Source organism: Lithobates pipiens, unplaced genomic scaffold (assembly GCF_037356315.1).
Source record: "Lithobates pipiens isolate NorthernLeopardFrog02 unplaced genomic scaffold, aLitPip1_a1.2 Scaffold_81, whole genome shotgun sequence".
Taxonomy (NCBI): Eukaryota; Metazoa; Chordata; class Amphibia; order Anura; family Ranidae; genus Lithobates; species Lithobates pipiens.
Window position 1 is genome coordinate 1,146,797 of NW_027507905.1, and position 22,327 is coordinate 1,169,123.

Sequence of the window (22,327 nt, forward strand, 5' to 3'; positions counted from 1 at the left end):
ACCCCCATAGGTCCTGGACCCGAGCCCTCTGCGGTGTGCCTGCCTACAGTATTTAAGTATTTCTCGTCTTCTACCCTCTTTAACGCCATAATCACCCTTTTCTCAGCTAATCCTCCACCTTTCTCGAACTTTCTTTAGATGCTCTGAGGGGGAGAGATATGAGGCAGTCTCTCCCCGCCAGTTATTCCCTTCTTGCTAAGGTATCATGATCTTACGCCTGTCACCTCTCTGCCCCACTCTTCTCGCTTCTCTCTCCACAATTTGCTGTGTAGCATTACCCTTTTGTCATGTTAAGTGTATTGGCTTTGATATGGCATTATTTACCTTGATTTTTTTTATGTTATCTGTGCTGTACCTGCAGTTTTTGGTTCAATAAAATTTTTGAAACCTTAAAAAAAAAAAAAAAAAAAAAAAAAAAAACTTTGAACAGAGGGGTGGCGGTGGACGTGGTATACTTGGACAGAGGGGTGGTGGTGGATGTGGTATACTTGGATAGAGGGGGGGCTGTGGATGTGGTATACTTGGACAGAGGGGGGGCTGTGGATGTGGTATACTTGGACAGAGGGGTGGCGGTGGACGTAGTATACTTGGACAGAGGGGTGGCTGTGGACGTGGTGTACTTGGACAGAGGGGTGGTGGTGGATGTGGTATACTTGGACAGAGGGGGGGCTGTGGATGTGGTATACTTGGACAGAGGGGTGGCGGTGGACGTAGTATACTTGGACAGAGGGATGGTGGTGGATGTGGTATACTTGGACAGAGGGGTGGCGGTGGATGTGGTATACTTGGACAGAGCGGTGGCGGTGGATGTGGTATACTTGGACAGAGGGGTGGCAGTGGATGTGGTATACTTGGACAGAGGGATGGTGGTGGATGTGGTATACTTGGACAGAGGGGTGGCGGTGGATGTGGTATACTTGGACAGAGGGGTGGGGGTGGACGTGGTATACTTGGACAGAGGGGTGGCGGTGGACGTGGTATACTTGGACAGAGGGGTGGCAGTGGACGTGGTATACTTGGATTTTGCAAAAGCGTTGGATACAGATCCGCACACACGGCTCATGTGTAAGGTAAAGTCTACAGGTTTGGAAATATCAGATTGTAAATGGATAGAAAACTGGCTAAAAGACAGAATTCAGAGAGTCGTGGTTAATGATTCTTACTCTGAATGGTCTGAGGTTATCAGTGGTGTACCCCAATGTTCAGTGCTGGGACTCTTACTTTTTAATATCTTTATAAATGATATTGGGTCTGGGATCAAAAGTAACATTTCCGTCTTTGCAGATGACACCGAGCTATGCAGTGGAATAACGTCCTTACAGGATGTCTCCAATTTACAAGCCGACCTCAATGTTCTGTCTAATTGGGCGACTATGTGGCAGATGAGGTTTAATGTTGAGAAATGTAAAGTTATGCACTTGGGGGCTACGAATATGCATCATACATGCTAGGGGGAGTACAACTGGTGGATCCATAGGGGAGAAGGATCTGGGGGAGTCCATAGTGGAGAAGGATCTGGGGGGATCCATAGTGGAGAAGGATCTGGGGGGATCCATAGTGGAGAAGGATCTGGGGGGATCCATAGTGGAGAAGGATCTGGGGGGATCCATAGTGGAGAAGGATCTGGGGGGATCCATAGTGGAGAAGGATCTGGGGGGATCCATAGTGGAGAAGGATCTGGGGGGATCCATGGTGTAGAAGGATCTGGGGGGATCCATAGTGGAGAAGGATCTGGGGGTTTTGGTAGATCATAAGCTCAATAATAGCATGCAATGCCAAGCTGCGGTTTCCAAAGCGAGCAAAGTCCTTTCCAGTATTAAGAGAGGTATGGACTCCAGAGAGAGAGATATCATTTTGCCCCTGTTCAAATCATTAGTAAGAACTCACCTGGAATATGCCGTTCAGTTTTGGGCTCCAGTTCTCAAAAAGGATATCGGGGAACTGGAGAAAGTGCAGAGAAGGGCAACCAAACTGATAAGAGGCATGGAGGAGCTCAGCTATGAGGAAAGATTAGAGGAACTGAATTTATTCTCTTGATAAGAGGAGATTAAGGGAGGATTTGATCAACATGTACAAATATATAAGGGCTCCATATAGTGAACTTGGTGTTGAGTTATTCACTTTACAGTCAACATTGAGGACAAGGGGGCGCTCTTTACATCTAGAGGAAAAGAGATTTCATCTCCAAATATGGAAAGGTTTCTTCACAGTAAGAGCTGTGAAAATGTGGAATAGACTCCCAGCAGAGGTGGATCTGGCCGGCTCAGTGGATTGCTTTAAGAAAGGCCTGGATTATTTCCTAAGTGTACAGAATATAACTGGGTACATTTATAGGTAAAGGTGATCCAGGGAAAATCTGATTGCCTCTCGGGGGATCAGGAAGGAATTTTTTCCCCTGCTTTAGCAAATTGGATCATGGCTCTGCTGGGGTTTTTTGCCTTCCTCTGGATCAACCGTGGGTATAGAATTGGATATATTGTCTGGTATGATATTTATTATAGATTTTTTTTTTGGTTGAACTGGATGGACTTGTGTCTTTTTTCAACCTGACTAACTATGTAACTATGAGACATGGAGAAGCGGAACTGATACTGGAACTGAGAGAGACAATCATTTCCATTGATCAGGTCCAATATATACACAGCATGCCCCTCCCCCATCCTTACCTATAATCAGGTGTGCAGACATCTTCCTGGAGACTGGAGGAGATAGATTGTGTCTGTGTGCACCCCTCCCCCAACACTAAATCCCCCACTAACATGACACCCATTGTCTTCAGTCATGTGACCCCCATACACAGCACTGTACAATCTCATCTGGATGATCGGCTCTAAGAACATTGTACATGGCTACTGCTGTGTGAGAGATATTCTGTACATTGTAATACAAAGTGGATGATACAAAACAGGATGTGAGGAGTTCCCTCTAAAGGAGACCTCCGCCCAGTGGTTCTTGGTGGAGTCTTCTGGGATGAAGAGTCTCCGGAGATGTAAATCCCCCCCATGCTGGGAATCCCCCAACATCTGTGCAGGGGGGAGGGGTGAAGATTTCCCCGCTCAGGTGAAGGATGAGATCTTCACACCCGTCTGTGTTTCCAGCTTGAGATCCACCATTGTCACCCATCAGCAGAATTCCCACCATCCAGATCATGGAGTCCTCATAGTGAGAGAGGAAAATGAGCACGGGGGAGGGGCTGCCCACAGCGACCAATCAGAATTCTCAAGTCCTTTTTTCCTGAGATGTGAAAACCGATTGGCTGCTGTTGGCAGAAGCTCCACCCTGTTGAAGAATCAGCTCCATCCCAATAAACTGAACTTCCCTTCTACATGGATGGTGTATATAAAGACACGGAGCGGGGAGGACACTGCTAGGACTGGGGGTGGGGGTTGGATGGACTTACCTTCTACATGGACGGTGTATATAAAGACACGGAGAGGGGAGGACACTGCTAGGACTGGGGGTGGGGGTTGGATGGACTTACCTTCTACATGGACGGTGTATATAAAGACACGGAGCGGGGAGGACACTGCTAGGACTGGGGGTGGGGGTTGGGTGGACTTACCTTCTACATGGACGGTGTATATAAAGACACGGAGCGGGGAGGACACTGCTAGGACTGGGGGTGGGGGTTGGATGGACTTACCTTCTACATGGACGGTGTATATAAAGACACGGAGCGGGGAGGACACTGCTAGGACTGGGGGTGGGGGTTGGGTGGACTTACCTTCTACATGGACGGTGTATATAAAGACACGGAGCGGGGAGGACACTGCTAGGACTGGGGGTGGGGGTTGGATGGACTTACCTTCTACATGGACGGTGTATATAAAGACACGGAGCGGGGAGGACACTGCTAGGACTGGGGGTGGGGGTTGGGTGGACTTACCTTCTACATGGAGGGTGTATATAAAGACACGGAGCGGGGAGGACACTGCTAGGACTGGGGGTGGGGGTTGGGTGGACTTACCTTCTACATGGATGAAGTAATCATCTCTCTGTATAAGGTGTCCTGTAGAGTTGTATATATACACACGGTATATCCCGTCATTCTCCGGAGTCACATTGGATATGATCAGACTTCCATTCTCTGATATCCTTGTATTGGGGAAATATCTGAAATCAGACGGATCACAATACCAGTGTTGAGCTATTCTCTTCCAGACTCCAGGAGATTCCTCATAGTACCAGGTAATCCGGTCACATCTCCCTGTATCTGGATGGTTGAGGGTGAGATGACGTGTGATGGGGATGAGAAGGTCAGATCCCGGCCGGGTGAATATTTCCTGGACTTTTCCTGCACAGACAGAATACAGATCCCAGTCAGGTCACAGTGTACTCCCCTCCCCCTCATATAACATATATCCCTCTATGAGGATCCCAGAAATATTCAGATTCCATCTATCAGAGTCCTCCGGGTCTTCCTGGGATTCCTCTGTTTTCTTCCCATCTCAGATCATTGAGGAATCTCCTCTGACACCCCTATACTCTCCATTATTCTACCAATAAATCATCAATGAATAGACAATCATTCCTCCCCCCATTTCCCCTGCTAGAGTAAATTGGAGCGTCCTTTATTTGGCCTTCCTCTGGATCCTCTGTAGGTATAGGATTGTGTAGATGGGATTGGAGGATTTCTTCTCTTTTATTGGTGGAACTGGATGGACTTTATGAAGAGATGATAAATAGAGAATGTATTACATATATAATGCAGTCAGGTAAGATAATCCCTGACCTTCCAGTAGATGATGGTGGGCGTCCATCCATACATGGACAAGGACAATGGACATGTGGAGGACAATAAATGTCTTCTCTGGATATTTTGTATTATTTGGTCTAAGGCTAGACATACATTTTCAATTTTCGGTTCTTCTTCCACAGATTGAAGGAAAGAAAATCGCTTGATTCCCCATCAGCACAGTCAGTGTTGATGGGAAGAATCCCTCTTGTGGAGTCATTGTGTTCTGAGAGTGGAAGGTTTCCCCGCCATCAGAATACAATGATCAGTGCTGGAGGCTATAGACACCGGCAGTGATTGTACAAAAAAAGAACACGACGGGCTGGTTGTTCTGAAGTCATCCGATGGACCAACTTCAGTACAATCAGTCTGCCCTTGGATGGCTTGAATTTCAAACTGGCATGCAGACAATCCTGTATCCTATATGTGGGGTCCTGACCTCTCATACAGTGGCGGAACTACCACCATAGCAACCCGTGCGGTTGCTACGGGGCCCCCAGCTGAGGAGGGCCCGGTGAGCGGGCGGCAGGTGAGCCGCAGAGCTCCCTGTCCGCTCGGTGCTCGTACAGTCACACTGACTGTACGAGCGGACACAGCCAGGTGACTCGGCGGCGGCGGGGGTTGTTGGGGAAGCTGCGGGGAGGCTTAGTGGGTGGCCAATCAGCGGGTGGCGGGGCAGAGAGATGACATCATCTCTCACCGCCCGGCGCCCGCCCTGCAAACTGCCAGCTCCGCTCTCACTCACTGTGCAGGCAGCAGAGAGATTACATCATCTCTCTGCTGCCTAACTCAGACTGGCAAACAGAGTGACCTTAGCAGGAAAGTGACAATCCCCAATGTGTGACAGGTGACATGGCAAATGGACAATCCGCAATGTGTGACAGGTGACATGGCAAATGGACAATCCGCAATGGATGGCAGGTGACATGGCAAGTGGACAATCCGCAATGTGTGGCAGGTGACGTGCCAAGTGGACAATCTGCAATGTGTAGCAGGTGACGTGGCAAGGGGACAATCTGAAACTTGTGGCAGGTGACGTGGCAAATGGACAATCCGAAATGGGTGGCAGGTGACGTGGCAAGTGAACAATCCGCAATGTGTGGCAGGTCACGCGGCAAGTGGACAAACCGCAATGGGTGGCAGGTGACGTGGCAAATGGACAATCCGCAGTGGGTGGCAGGTAACGTGGCAAATGGACAAACCGCAATGGGTGTCAGGTGACGTGGCAAATGGACAATCCGCAATGGGTGGCAGGTGACGTGGCAAATGGACAATCCACAATGTGTGGCAGGTGACGTGGCAAGTGGACAATCCGCAATGTGTGGCAGGTGACGTGGCAAGTGGACAATCTGAAACTTGTGGCAGGTAACGTGGTAAATGGACAATCCGCAATAGGTGGCAGGTGACGTGGCAAGGGAACAATCCGCAATGTGTGGCAGGTGATGTGGCAAGTGAACAATCCGCAATGTGTGGCAGGTCATGTGGCAAGTGGACAAACCGCAATGGGTGGCAGGTGACGTGGCAAATGGACAATCCGCAGTGGGTGGCAGGTAACGTGGCAAATGGACAAACCGCAATGGGTGTCAGGTGACGTGGCAAATGGACAATCCGCAATGGGTGGCAGGTGACGTGGCAAATGGACAATCCACAATGTGTGGCAGGTGACGTGGCAAGTGGACAATCCGCAATGTGTGGCAGGTGACGTGGCAAGTGGACAATCTGAAACTTGTGGCAGGTAACGTGGTAAATGGACAATCCGCAATAGGTGGCAGGTGACGTGGCAAGGGAACAATCCGCAATGTGTGGCAGGTGATGTGGCAAGTGAACAATCCGCAATGTGTGGCAGGTCATGTGGCAAGTGGACAAACCGCAATGGGTGGCAGGTGACGTGGCAAATGGACAATCCGCAGTGGGTGGCAGGTAACGTGGCAAATGGACAAACCGCAATGGGTGGCAGGTGACGTGGCAAATGGACAATCTGCAATGGGTGGCAGGTGATGTGGCAAATGGACAATCCGCAATGGGTGGCAGGTGACGTGGCAAATGAACAATCCACAATGTATGGCAGGTGACGTGGCAAGTGGACAATCCACAATGAGTGGCAGGTGACATGGCAAGTGGACAATTTGTAATGTGTGGCAAGTGACAATCTGCAACTTGTGGCAAGTGGACAATCTGAAATAAGTGGCAGGTGATGTGGCAAGTGGACAATCCACAATGGGTGGCAGGTCACGTGGCAAGTGGACAATTCGCAATGTGTGGCAGGTGGCGTGGCAAGTGGACAATCCCCAATGTGTGACAGGTGACGTGGAAAGTGGACGATTTGCAATGTGTGGCAGGTCACGTGGCAAGTGGACAATGCACAATGGGTGACAGGTGACGTGACAAGTGGACAATCCGCAATGGGTGGCAGGTGGACAATCCGCAACTTGTGACAAGTGACAATCTGCATCTGGTGGCAGGTGACACACTCGAGGCTCCCACTGATTCTGCATTATGGTGAGTTGAACTATTTAATTTTCTATAACAATGTAATAATAGAAATAATGTGTTTCAATCATCCTGACACCATAACACAAATGGTGCCGTGATAATTGAAGCGCCAACATCAGCCATTGCCCCAATAAATTGCCCCCCCATAAAAGTATTTTCTATCAGTGCCCCTCCCGAGACTAGAATCTGGATCCGCCCCTGGGTGGGGGGGGCCCATACAACATTTTGCTATGGGGCCCTGTGATTTCTAGTTACGCCCCTGCTCTCATACAATTATCATTATCATAAGAAGAGAAGACACAACAGTCACATCAGAAAATGGAAACCCAACAACCTTCTGAGATAAGAAAGAGGGGCGCCCCCTATCACAAGGTGTAGGAAGGGGCCCAGATAGCCAATCAGCTGCAAGTTTGAAGATGACTTGACAAGCTATTGCCAGACTTGCCGGACTTCACAAGTTTGTTGTACAATTGTAGGGAATCCACATTACAAGAGCCGTGCTATAGACTTGTGGGGACTTGTGGGGCTCTTGATGAAGACTAGGGATGAGTTGAGTGTTCGAGTTGAACACCGGCTGTTCGGAGAAGCCAGAACTTTGTGGGCAGTTTGCACCATATTCGTGTAATGCTCATGGCCCACAATGCACTACGATATCACAGTGCATTGCTGGCTGACCATTGGCCAATCACAGCGCCAGTAGCGAGGAGAGCCATAATTGGCCAGAGGCAGGATGCCTGTGACCAATTATAGCTCAGGGGGTTAAGTACACGCCCCGCACTATATAAGGCCACCTGCACGATGGTCTTGTGTAGTGTGCTGCATCATTCATAGAGAGAAGGATAGGCAGGGACAGCGTCTTCTTTTCTTGTTGGTGTATTGTGCCCCCTGCACAGTGTACACTTGAAGCTACCCCAATTGCTTGTGTTCTTCAGATCCTATACCACAGTGCCCACAATCAGTGACTGGACATGACTAGTGTAGTCTGAATGTTCCCCTTATACTATTCCTTATCTATTAGAAACGAGACCACACCATAGGTTGGAGTAAACTGGCCACAACAGCCTTTATTAAACATAACTCAAAATTACTCCCATAACTTGTAAATATGAAAATATATAAATATATAAATATATATAAATATATAAATATAAATATAAATAACTTTATTAACATTAAACCACATTTTAATTAACATTAACTGCCCATTCTGGTGATCTCTGACGGTGACCACACTTAAACCAATACCCAATCACTGCGGTACACCTGACCAACTTCCCAAAGGCCTCCACCTGTGACCGGTCGGAGACAACTTCCGCCAGTGAACATAACCGTATTCCCTCCAACGTTCAGGAATACCCAGAGGGGCCGATCGTTAGATGAGCCCCCCACACCCTCAGATCCCTTCTGAGTACCTGTCTACCGTCAGAAACCACCAGAAAACACACCGCCAACACGAAAAACTTTCAGCTGCCGTGACAACCGATGAAACCTGAAAAAGAAGAAAAAGACCAGCAACAAAACACCACAAAACAAACACATAACAATAGGGCGGGAGGGTGGGAAAAACTGCCTCCTCTGTGTCACACTGGGCTCCGAATGATTCCTTACAGCCACACCTCTCCCTTTTATGTGACCCCTCCCCTACACTGAACTTGTTTCCTGCAAACCTTTTCCTGAACTCCACCCATAAAGCTTAACCCTCTGTGTCCCTCATCCACACTGTCATGTCCAGCACTCCTTATATCATTGCATTCTTAATCCGTGCTTCTCTTGACTAGTGTAGTCTGAATGTTCCCCTTATACTATTCCTTATCTATTAGAAACGAGACCACACCATAGGTTGGAGTAAACTGGCCACAACAGCCTTTATTAAACATAACTCAAAATTACTCCCATAACTTGTAAATATGAAAATATATAAATATATAAATATATATAAATATATAAATATAAATATAAATAACTTTATTAACATTAAACCACATTTTAATTAACATTAACTGCCCATTCTGGTGATCTCTGACGGTGACCACACTTAAACCAATACCCAATCACTGCGGTACACCTGACCAACTTCCCAAAGGCCTCCACCTGTGACCGGTCGGAGACAACTTCCGCCAGTGAACATAACCGTATTCCCTCCAACGTTCAGGAATACCCAGAGGGGCCGATCGTTAGATGAGCCCCCCACACCCTCAGATCCCTTCTGAGTACCTGTCTACCGTCAGAAACCACCAGAAAACACACCGCCACAGCCCGAAAGGGTGACCCCCTCAACCTTGAGGGCCGCCCCACACCCGAAGAGCTTTCTGTATGCCCTCCTGTAAGCCAAAGGACCAGAGGTCAATCCCCACATCCGATAGATGAACGCCATCCCGCCTAAGATAAAGCCCTACATTCACCTCCAATTCCCTGTGTCTTACCACAATGCCCCCGTTCTGCACTACAAACCGCCCAACAACCTTATTAACCCTAATCCTAGTTTTCTCGAGGCTGGCTAAAGACCTGGCCCCACGCCACACCGTTCTGGCCACAATGTCCGACCACACCAAAATGGTGCCCGGGAACAGGACTCGCATGCGCAACACATCAGCCTTGATATCCGCCAAAATGTCCTTCACTTTCCGAACTCCCAGGTCATTGCCCCCCGCATGAACAACCAGCACATCCGGGGGCCTATCCCTCAAAGCGAAGCGCTCCACCTCCCTCATGACACGCTCCCACCTCATGCCCGGGAAACCCAACCACATCACCCTCGCTACCTCCCTGGGGATACCCAATTGCCTGCCTGCTGGTAGAGAATCACCTCTCCTGGCCCCCCAGCAGACGTACGAATGCCCCAGGATCCAAACGAGGCGTTGAGAACCTCCATCTGGAATGAAAACAAGAGAAATAACACAACAACCAAAGGAATGTTACAGCACAGTCCTCCCCCCCATACATCCCACAGCAAACAACCCCCAGCCGCACCCTCCTTACCCCAGTAGCAACTGCGGCCGGACATAGGACCGGAACCTCCGGGACTCCCATCTACCAATCCGGCGCACCACCGCCTCCTCCAGCCCACATCGAGCCGCTTCCGTGGCCGCCCCAATCCGAAAAGAGTGGGACGCGTAGTCCCGCTCATCCAAACCCACCGCCCTCAGGCATTGCCGAAAGACCGACACAAATTGAAAACGGGATAGAAAAGAACCCCCCTCGTGCACCAAAAAGGGGCCCGCCCCCACAGGCCGTACCGCCCGGAAAGCCCGTACCGCCGCCACCGGGCACACTACCGAGCCCGGCAGGGCGAGCAGCGTAATCGCCACTCCCCTGCCCCGTTGATCAGTCTTAGACCTACGCAACCGTATACTCACCCGATCCGCAACCACCTGCACATCCTGATCCAACAGACCCCCAGCCACCCGTTTTGAGCGACACACCAACTCCCCAATCCTAAAAGCCCCATAAAACGCCAACGAAAACGCTGCCGTAAACAGAACGGTCTCGTAAGCAGACGAGCAAACGTCCACCAGCCGAGAACAAATTGCCACCAAATTGTCAAATGACACCGGCCGGCGCGCATCCCTACCCTTCCAATCCCTCCTGTACCCTTTTAACGTTTGCCTCACCCAAAAATCCTTCGTCCCGTCCGGCTCCCCCCACAGTTTGAACAAAAAGGCCAACCCCGCCAGCTTCCGCTCAATAGACGCGGGAGACAGGCCCGTCTCAATGTTCCGGGCCACCCAGTACAATACCACCCAGCGCCGGTCGGAGCCCCGACCAGCCACTCCAACCTCCCGCAGGAACGCCCACCATTCCGCCCACACTCTAGAATAAGCGGACCATGTAGCCTCACTCAACGACCTTTTTAACCAACCTGCGGCGATTCCAAGGGAAGTTCCCACATCCACCCGGGGCATGGCGCCCCCGACTCCTCCGCTCCCGGCGCCAGCTGCCGGAACTTGTCCCACTGAAAACGAGAGAGCGAGTCAGCCAAAGAATTCTCCACCCCAGGTATGTGCACAGCATAAACGTAAACATTGAGCCGCAAACAGCGAAAGACCAGGTGTCGCAGCAGCCGGATGACCGGGGGGGAGGAAGCAGTCATCCGATTGAGGACCTGGACCACCCCCATGTTATCGCAATTGATGCGCAACTTCAAATTACGAAACTCCGCCCCCCACAGCTCCAATGCCACCACTATCGGGAACAATTCTAGCAAAACCAAATTGCCCAACAACCCCGCAACCTCCCATGAGCGTGGCCAAGGTTCCGCACTCCACCGACCCCGGAAAAATGCCCCATAACCCGCTGAGCCAGCCGCGTCAGTAACCAACTCCACATCGAAGTTGCTCACTGGCCCCGACATCCACATAGCCCGCCCATTATATGACTCCAAAAATTCATGCCAAGCCCGCAGGTCCTCCCGGTGTTCCCTTCGCAAACGCACAAAGTGGGTAGGGGCGGTTACCCCGGCAGTGGCCCCCGACAGCCGTCGGCAGAACACACGGCCCATAGGGATGATCCGGCAAGCGAAATTCAGCTTGCCCAACAGGGACTGCAGGGCCCGAAGCTGAACCTTCGGCCGGCCCTGCATGCCTGCCAACTCCGCCTGCAGATCCCGTAATTTATTCTCTGGCAAGCGACACTCCATTGCCATAGAATCAATCACGATTCCCAAAAAACTCAATTCCGTCACCGGGCCTTCCGTCTTATCCCCTGCCAACGGCACCCCGAACCTGCCCGCAATGTGCTGCAACGTGGACAGAAGAATCGCACACACATTGGAGGCAGGCGGGCCCACGCACAGAAAGTCATCCAAATAGTGGATGACCGACTCCAGGCCCGAAACATCTCTCACCACCCATTCCAAAAATGAACTAAAAGCTTCAAAATAGGCGCATGAAATGGAACAACCCATGGGCAGGCACAAGTCCACATAAAACTTGCCCCGCCAATGGCATCCCAACAGCCGGAAGCTGTCCGGGTGGACCGGCAGAAGGCGAAACGCCGATTCCACATCCGCCTTGGCCATGAGAGCCCCACGACCATACCGCCTGACCCACCGTACCGCCGCGTCAAAAGAAGTGTAGGAAACCGTACACGCCTCCGGGTCAATGAAATCATTGACCGACCCCCCTTTCGGAAAAGACAGGTGATGAATCAAGCGAAACTTCCCCGGCTCCTTCTTAGGAACTACACCCAACGGGGAGACCACCAGGTCCCCCCACGGCTGCACTTCGAAAGGACCACCCATCCGGCCCAGCGCCACCTCTTTACCCAATTTGTCATCCACAACCCCCGGGTGATCTAAAGCCGATCGCAAATTCCTGGCCAACGGCGGCACCCCTCCCAAAGAACAGGGAATCCTAAAACCGTCCCGAAAACCCAGAATTAACCCACGCGCCGCCGCACCATCCGGATACCTATTTAGGAAAGGAAGCATCCTTCCCAGGTTCACCGGCGTCATCCCTTTTGTGACCGGCGGCACTGGCACGCTGACCTTTTTTGAAACAGCGAGACAGGGGGTGGGTGCCGCCGCACCCGGAGCACTCATGCTTGAAGCGGCACGCGCCTCCGAATTTACAAGCCCCTTCATTAAAGGGCCAGCACACCCCCCACTTCTTTCCGGCCGGCAGTCCCGAGGAAGACGCACTCCCGGCCCCCCCCTGAAGAAACGGAGTGGGGGCCCGCGGAGCAGACATAAGCCTCATCCAGAGGCTTATGTCCTTGTGATCCCACCGCAGGTCAGCCCGCACTGCCTTACGCTGACGAAACTGCTCATCATAGCGCAGCCAAGCCAGCCCTCCATACACTCGGTGAGCCTCCCCAATCGCGTCCAGGTAACAAAATAACGCCGAGCAATGCTCGGGGTTCTTTTCCCCTATCACGCTAGCCAATATAGCGAACGCCTGAAGCCAATTTGCAAATGTGCGCGGGATCAGCCGATACCTACGTTTTTCCTCGTCGTCCTTCTTGGAACTGTCCGGCTTAACCCTGTCCAAATTAAATTTCTCGAGGGGGAGCAAGGAGAAAATCTCCACATACTCGCCCTTGCCGATCTTGTCCCGCACCTCCTGCTTCAAATGCGCCCCCAATGGGCCTTCGAAACAAACATAGACTTCGCACCGGGCAGCATCCGCGATCCTAACCAGGTCAGACCGCGCCCCCGGGTCCGCGGGCACCGGGGGGACCCCCGAGCCCACAGCCCCCGCATCCGTGCTCCCCGACACCGCGGCAGGCGGTGCATCCCGCGCAGGAATGACCTCCGCCCCCCCGGCCCCCCCCACAGTACCCAGCCAGGGGGCCACCTGAGGCGACCCGGAGCCCCCAGCAAACTTACCAACCAGGGCCTGCAGCCCCCCCAACAGCTCCTGCAACTGACCTGACGGCCCCCCCCGGGGCCACAGGCCCCGCCCCCTGCGCTGAACCTGCCGCAACCCCCCCCAATACGTCCCGGGATCCCGTGGGCACCGCACCCCCCTGCGCCACCCCCATCAGATCCCGCAAGGCATCCGCCAGCAATGTAGACTCCCGCAACTTACCCGGGCCCCCAGGGGCCTCGGCGACCGGTACCGGTCCGGGTGTAGAAAAGGACCCCTCCTCCTCCTGGGACAGCTCGCTCTCCGAACCGACCTCTCCAACGCGCACCGGGGACGCGGCAATCCCCCTGTGCTCCGCGCGGTCCATCCGGTCCCTGCGATCCGGGACTGCAGGCAATGTCCTCCTCCCCCCGCCGCCCCCGGCATGCCGGCGTCTAAAACCAGCCCTGCCAGGCACCTTGGCAGCCTTCTGCGACCCACCCTCCCCCCCCTCCGGCATGCGACCCCCCCGGAGCGCCCCCCTCCCCCCCACCGCGCGGATGCTGGCCCCAGACCCAGCCTGCCGCAGATCCCCCGCCACGTGCACCCCCCCCCCTTGGCCTGCCGACCCAGAGCCATCCACACTCCCCCCCACCTCCACCGGGCCCCGTGCGGTCCCGGCGCCATTTCCATGCGGCCGTGAAGCCCCGCCCCCCTCCGTTCGGCGGCGTAACGACCGCCCGGACCGGGGGGAGCCGATAACCTGCCGTTTTGCCGGGGGGACCGATCGGTCCACCCCCGGGCTCCGGGAGTCACGAGGCGGCCGAGGAGTAGGCCCAGGAGAAAAACGCGCCGGAGGCCGAGACCTCCGCGCGCGCAGTGGAACCTCACCTGTCCCGCCGCCGTCCACATCGCCGTCCGTCAGGTCACCCACACGTTCCCGCAGCCAGTCCACACCGTGCACCTCCGCCGCCCGTCGCAGCCGCGCGAAGAGTCCCTCGAGGTCCGCCATAGCAGAGGAGCAGCGAAAAAACTGCCTCCTCTGTGTCACACTGGGCTCCGAATGATTCCTTACAGCCACACCTCTCCCTTTTATGTGACCCCTCCCCTACACTGAACTTGTTTCCTGCAAACCTTTTCCTGAACTCCACCCATAAAGCTTAACCCTCTGTGTCCCTCATCCACACTGTCATGTCCAGCACTCCTTATATCATTGCATTCTTAATCCGTGCTTCTCTGTGCTGCTGCACATCAGTGCCACCTATCAGTGTCCATCAGTGCCCACCTGTGCCACCCATCTGTGCCCCCCATCAGTGCCCATCAGTGCCGCCTCATCAGCGCATATCAATGAAGCAGAAAAATGACCTGTTTGCAAAATTTTATAAGAAACTATTAAATGTCATTTGGGTACAGTGTTGTATGACTGTGTAGTTGTCATTCAAAGTGCATCAGCGCTGAAAGATGAAAATTGGTCTGGGCAGGAGGGGGTTTAGTGCCCGGTGGGCAAGTGGTTACCCGCTCTAGACTGCGGATTATATAGACAGGAATATTATCCGCCATCTATGATTGGAAATCATTTCCTGTCCTCTGAGAACAAACACCGTGAAGGGGAAATATTGTGTTTTTATTTTATTATGATCAGGACTAAAAAATAAAACCTGTAATGTAAATCTATCATTTCTGTATATATTTCATATTCTCTATTCAGGCAGTGGGCGGAGCTTATTTCTTTTCTGCCCCTCCCACCTGCTCTGTTTAAATGTCTCTGTGCCCATCCCCCGATCTCTCCTCCCCTGGACAGGTGACCCCCGTCTCTGCTCTCCTCTGATTGGCTGACCCCATTCTTCACAGTACAGGTGATGTTCCAGGGCCCCGGTGAACCCACAATGGCTGTAATGTGATTGGAATAATTCCCCTGGGATCCTCCAATCACAGATAGACTGATATTCGGCTTAGTCCCCTCCTCCACCCTGCAGGAGATCTCAGCGCTGCCATTCCGGGGACATGAGACATGGAGGAGCGGAACCGATACTGGAACTGAGAGAGACAATCATTTCCATTGATCAGGTCCAATATATACACAGCATGCCCCTCCCCCATCCTTACCTATAATCAGGTGTGCAGACATCTTCCTGGAGACTGGAGGAGATAGATTGTGTCTGTGTGCACCCCTCCCCCAACACTAAATCCCCCCACTAACATCACACCCATTTTCTTCAGTCATGTGACCCCCATACACAGCGCTGTACAATCTCATCTGGACTTACCTTCTACACGGACGGTGTAATAATCTCTCTGTATATGGTGTCCTGTAGAGTTCTCTATATACACATGGTATCTCCCGTCATTCTCCGGAGTCACATTGGATATGATCAGACTTCCATTCTCTGATATCCTTGTATTGGGGAAATATCTGAGATCAGACGGATTACAATTCTTGTGTTCAGCTATTTCCTCCCAGTCTCCAGGAGATTCCTCATAGTACCAGATAATCCGGTCACATCTCCATCTATCTGGATGGTTGAGGGTGAGATGACGTCTGATGGGGATGAGAAGGTCAGATCCCGGCCGGGTGAATATTTCCTGGACTTTTCCTGTACAGACAGAATACAGATCCCAGTCAGGTCACAGTGTACTCCCCTCCCCCTCATATAACATATATCCCTCTATGAGGATCCCAGAAATATTCAGATTCCATCTATCAGAGTCCTCCGGGTCTTCCTGGGATTCCTCTGTTTTCTTCCCATCTCAGATCATTGAGGAATCTCCTCTGACACCCCTATACTCTCCATTATTCTACCAATAAATCATCAATGAATAGACAATCATTCCTCCCCCCATTTCCCCTGCTGGAGTAAATTGGAGCGTCCTTTATTTGGCCTTCCTCTGGATCCTCTGTAGGTATAGGATTGTGTAGATGGGATTGGAGGATTTCTTCTCTTTTATTGGTGGAACTGGATGGACTTTATGAAGAGATGATAAATAGAGAATGTATTACATATATAATGCAGTCAGGTAAGATAATCCCTGACCTTCCAGTAGATGATGGTGGGCGTCCATCCATACATGGACAAGGACAATGGACATGTGGAGGACAATAAATGTCTTCTCTGGATATTTTGTATTATTTGGTCTAAGGCTAGACATACATTTTCAATTTTCGGTTCTTCTTCCACAGATTGAAGGAAAGAAAATCGCTTGATTCCCCATCAGCACAGTCAGGGAAGCCCGGAGCGTAGGACACGCAGGGGGATTTAGAGCAGGGCTGGGCATGACGAGGTGCCCAGTCACGCCCAGGGGGAGGAGTTCTGGAAGGAACGCGGGTGGGGGAGCGGCCATATTTAAAAGGGGGCGGGGCTGGGGGAAAGCCAGTCGGAGGTCAACGTGCGAGGAGGCAGTTTTTCACACACCGCTCCTCGCTGCATCTTCACCATGGCAGACGTCGCGGGACTCCTTGAACAGTTGCGGGCGGCGGCGGAGAGGAGGGGGCCCGGCTTGGCTCCAAGCCCAGGTCGCGGCGGCGCTGGCTGGGGGCGGCGAGGTCGGGCATAGCCAGCGGGAGGCCGCGCGCTGCCGGGTGTCCAGGCCGCCGCTCCGTTATTCTCCGGGGGGCGGGGGGCCCGCGAGGTTGGCGGGGAGCCCGGGAAGTGATGTGTCTGCCCCGCCGGCGAAGAGGGGCTTCTATTCGCCCACCGGAGGACTGAAGAGGCCTGCTCGGCGGCCTGCAGGTTCGGGGGGCAGGGCCACGGGCCAAGATGGCGCCGATTCACCACCGCATGGCGGTCGGCCTGGGCGGGATGATCCCCCTGCAGCTCTGCACGGGCTGAGGGGGAGGGTTGGGGGGAAGCATAAGGAGAAGAGCTCCGGAGGTGGAAAGGCACGGGGGGGTGGTGGACAGCGGTGGCCAGCATGGGGGGGTTGTGGCCAGGGTTTCAGCGCTGACGGGGGGGTGCAGGCCTGGGTAGGTGGCAAGCACATGGGGCTGCAGGCCCGGGGGGAGCTTTGGGGGGACCACCGCTGGATTCGGGCTCCCCCGCAGCCCTGGATTCGGCAACTCCGGCCGCAGCTGGTTCTGCGGGCCAGGTCTCGGGAATCGCGGCAGGGAGGTGGACGCCTCCGGGCAGTAGCCGACAGGGATCACGGATGCAGAGCGGTGCCGTGGACGGCCCTTCTGCGCAGCAGCCCAGGAGCAAAGGGACCCCTGCAAGAAGTGGTGCTTTGTCCGTGTGCCGCGGAACCGAGGGTGGCCGCACGGCATCCAGGTCTCCATCGCCTGGGGGGCTGCAGTCGGCAAGCGGTCTAGAAGAGGATGGTCGTTCCGAAGGAGAGCTGTCGGAGGACGGTGATGTGTCCGGACAGTCGGTTCCTGCGCAGGCGGTCTGCGCAACGGCTGTGGGGACGGCTCCCAGTCAGCCCGGTAAGTCGAGTGACAACTCCGTTTTTACTAATGCATTGCAATGTTTGTTGGGGGTGGTCTCGGGGGGTGGGGGCCAAGCGGTCTCCCCGGCTGCGCAGGTGGCTGCCGCGTGCCAACCGCAGGTTGGGACGGGGACGGGGGCCATGGGATCTGGGGGTCAGTTGCAGGAGCTACTGGAGGGTTTGAGGGAGTTGGTGGGTCGCTTTGATGGGGGTACGGGGCAGTCCGTGGGGGTGGTTCCTGGGGGTGGGCCGGTTTTGGGATTGGGGGTGACTCCCTCGAGGGGGGCAGAGGTTTCGTCCCACCCGGGTGCGGCGGCTGCTCCCCCGGGGGCGCCGGCGGTGGCGGACGCAGGGGCTGGTTTCAAGGGGTCCGCGGAGCCATCCGTTAGGTCGGACATTGTGCGGATAGCGGACGCGGCCAAATGTGAGATGTATGTGTGCTTCGAGGGGCCCTTGGGCGCACATTTAAAACAGGAGGTCAGGGATAAAATTGTCAAAGGGGAATAGGTGGAGATATTTTCACTATTGCCCCTTGAGAAGTTTAACTTGGATCGGGTGAAGCCGGACGATTCCAAGAAGGAAGACGAAGAGAAGAGGCGTTATAGATTGATTCCGGGAACGTTTGCCAACTGGTTGCAAGCATTCGTGATCATGGCCAGCGTCATAGGAGAAAAGAACCCCGAGCATTGCTCGGCGTTGTTTTGTTATATGGACGCTATTGGGGAGGCTTACAGGGTCTATGGGGGTACTGCTTGGTTGAGGTACGACGAGCAGTTCCGCCAGCGTCAGGCAGTCTGACCCACGCTGCGCTGGGACCATAAGGACATTAGCCTCTGGATGAGGCTCATGGCTGCTGCGCGGACGCCTTCGCAGTTATTTCCAGGGGGGCCAGGGGTAGCCACTCCTTGGGATCGCCGGCCGGAAAAAAGTGGGGAGTGTGCTGGCAATTTAATGAAGGCACGTGCAAATTCGGGGGAACATGCAAGTTTAAGCATGAATGCTCTGGGTGTGGGGGAGCCCACACTTTCGCCCGCTGTTTTAAGAAGGGGAGACGTCCCGGAGAGCCTGCTCACAAGAGGGACGACTCCGGTGATGTGGGAAAGGATGCAACCTTTCCTAAATAGATACCCGGACCGGGATGTGGCGGGGTTGCTGGGGGCGGGCTTCCGCCACGGTTTTAGGATTCCTTGTGGGTTGTCAGTGGTCCCTTTGCAGGCCGGGAACTTGCGGTCGGCATTACAACACCCTGGGGTGGTGTCGGAAAAATTGGCTAAAGAGGTGGCGTTGGGGCGCGTAGCGGGGCCGTTCACGAGCAAGCCCATTGGGGATTTGGTGGTGTCACCATTGGGGGTGGTCCCCAAAAAGGAACCCAACAAGTTTCGGCTGATCCACCATCTGTCCTTTCCGAAGGGGGGGTCGGTGAATGATTTAATTGACCCAGAGGCGTGCGCGGTGTCCTACACGTCGTTTGATGCTGCGGTGCGTTGGGTACGGCGTTACGGGAAGGGGGCGTTGATGGCGAAGTCGGATGTGGAGGCGGCGTTTCGGTTGCTGCCAGTGCACCCCGAGAGTTTTCGATTGTTGGGATGTTGCTGGCAGGACCGGTTCTATGTCGACAAGTGCCTGCCCATGGGTTGCTCCATTTCCTGCGCAATGTTTGAGGCGTTTAGTTCATTCTTGGAGTGGGTGGTACGGGACGTGTCAGGTGTGGAGTCGCTCATACATTACTTGGACGATTTCTTGTGTGTGGGCCCTCCCTCTTCGAATGTGTGTGCGATTTTGCTTTCTACGTTGCAGAACATGGCGGAGAGGTTCGGCATGCCATTGGCTGCCGAAAAGACGGAGGGTCCTAGGACTGAACTGAGCTTCCTTGGCATCGTGATCAGTTCCATGGCTATGGAATGCCGGTTGCCTGAGGCTAAGTTGGTGGACTTACGCAGGGTCATCAGGGAAATTCAAGGTCTACGAAAGGTTTGGTTACGCTCGTTGCAATCGTTGTTGGGCAAGCTTAATTTTACTTGCCGGATTATTCCCATGGGGAGGGTTTTGTGTAGACGGATGTCTGTGGCGACGGCGGGGGTCGCTTCTCCAACTCACTTCATTCGCCGCACCAAGGAACACAGGGAAGATCTGAAGGTGTGGTATCGGTTCTTGGTTGAGTACAATGGCAGGGCAATGTGGATGTTGGGCCCGGTGAGCAATTTCGACGTGGCATTGGTCACTGATGCAGCGGGGTCCACGGGGTACGGGGCCTTTTTCCAGGGACGGTGGAGTGCGGAACCCTGGCCACGCTCCTGGGTCGCAGCGGGCCTTGTGCGGAATCTGGTACTGCTGGAACTGTTTCCGGTAGTGCTGACTTTGGAATTGTGGGGGGAGTCATGTCGGAACCTTAAGCTTAGGCTGAACTATGACAATATGGGGGTGGTGCAGGTCATCAATAGTATGTCGGTGTCTTGACAACCTGTCATTCGGCTGATGCGACAGTTGGTGTTGCGTTGCATGCAATTGAACGTGTTTCTTTACGCTGTACACATCCCGGGGGTGGATAACACTTTGGCTGACGCTTTGTCTCACTTTCAGTGGGACAAGTTCAGGGCCTTGGCTCCGGAGGCGGACGAAGAGGGCAGGGATTGCCCGGGCTGGATGTGGGAGCTGGTATTGGAACCGCCGCAGGATGGATCCGGAGGTCGGTGAGTGGCGTGACGTGGGGGGCCTATACGAGAGTGTGGCAGGAATGGTCGGCTCTGGTGCAGGAGGCGGGAGTGGAGCAGGATGGGCCGGCCGTGCAGCTGTTGGTCCTGTATTTTGTGTCCAGAAATATGGAAGAAGGGCGCTCGGTGTCGTCTATCGAGAAAAAGCTGGCGGGTTTGGCGTCTTGGTTCAAATTGGGCGGACAGGTGGATTGGACGAAGGGTTTTTGGGTGCGGCAGGTGCTCAGGGGTTACCGGAAGGCTCACCGGTGACCGGATACGCGTAGGCCTATTACTTTTGCTAATTTGCTGGCCTTGTTGCAACAGTTGGGTTCGGTGTGTTCCTCCTCTTATGAGGTGTCGCTGTTTTCGGCGGCCTTTTCTTTAGCGTTTTTCGGGGCGTTTCAAGTAGGGGAACTGGTTAACCTGTCTAGGGCTGTGGCGGGGGGGTGTTGGTGGAGGATGTACTCCTCGGGGTGGATAGGTTGTCGGTGGTGCTGCGTAAATCGAAAACTGATCAATGGGGAAAAGGGGTTCGGGTGTGTTTGTTTGCGTTGCTTGGGTGTGCAGCGTGCCCGGTGGAGGTGGTGGGGTGTTTTCTCCGTAGGAGAGTGGTTGGTGGAGGGCCGTTGCTGGAGCACGAAGATGGGTCTTGTTTGTCTAAATTTCAATTCGTGGCGGTATTGAGAAAATGTCTTGGTAATCTGGGGATGGACGGTTCGGCATACGCCTCGCACCCCTTCCGGATCGGGGCCGCCACGGAGGCAGCCAGGTGCGTGTTGGACGAGGCGGCAGTGCGTAGGTTGGGGAGATGGGAATTGAGGCGATTCCGCAGTTACGTTAGGCCAGGTTTGGTTTGGGAATGAATTTTCTGTACAGGAACTAAAAATATAAACAATAAAAAAAAAAAAGGGTTTGTGATGAGGGTGGGGGGTGTTGCTTGCTGTGTTCCTCTGGGGTTGTCCATTATTTTGTTTTGGTCTTTTTCGTTTCAGATGGAGGTTACCCACGCCTTGTCTGGATCGTGGGACATTCTTATGTTTCCTGGGGAGCCAGGAGAGGGGATGCCAGACCTGAGGGGAGGCAGTTGGGGATATCTCGGATGGAGGCTCAGATCAGGTGGCTGGGTAGGCCTGGGATGATGTGGGGGGGGTTGTCCCGGAGGTTAAAAAATATGTGCGGTTCGGCGGGCCACCAGATGTGTTGGTGATACAACCGGGGGGTAATGATTTGGGGGTGCGGACAGTCAGGGATCTGATCGCGGACTTAAAGTCGGCATTTCCGAACACATTGTTGGTGTGGTCCGATATGGTGGCTAGGACTGTGTGGCGCATGGCTAGGTCCATAGACAGGCTCAATAAGGCCAGGATTCGGGTTAACAAGGTGGTTTGGAGGTTTTTGGTCCGGGAGGGGGATTTGGTGGTACGTCACAGGGAGCTGGAGCAGAATGTCAGCCTTTACCTACGGAGGGACGGAGTGCACCTTACCGATGTGGGACTTGATCTGTGGTCCCTGGGATTGCAGGGGGGGATACAGCAGGCCCTGCGGGTGTGGAGGGGCCCTCTAGGTTGAGGTGTCATCCTATAAGGCTGTGGCAGTGTTTTGTTTGTTGGTCAGTGATGGGAGCGGTAACGGAGGTGACAAAATGGGGGTGGGGGGCTCATCGGTAGTATGGCCCCTCCGGTGTATTCATCAAATGGTTGGTG

General features: G+C 53.7%; 1 protein-coding gene across 1 annotated transcript in view; it reads right to left on the reverse strand.

Annotated features, from left to right (window-relative positions):
* Positions 1 to 22,327, reverse strand: part of LOC143973417 (uncharacterized) — an 803,347-nt gene that overhangs the window by 744,656 nt on the left and 36,364 nt on the right. Inside the window, exons 3-4 of the mRNA XM_077474404.1 lie at positions 15,780 to 16,106; positions 3,968 to 4,294 (exon numbers count right to left, since the gene is read on the reverse strand). Of these exons, the coding sequence (XP_077330530.1) occupies positions 3,968 to 4,294; positions 15,780 to 16,106 (654 nt within the window). The remainder of the gene's footprint in view (positions 1 to 3,967; positions 4,295 to 15,779; positions 16,107 to 22,327) is intronic.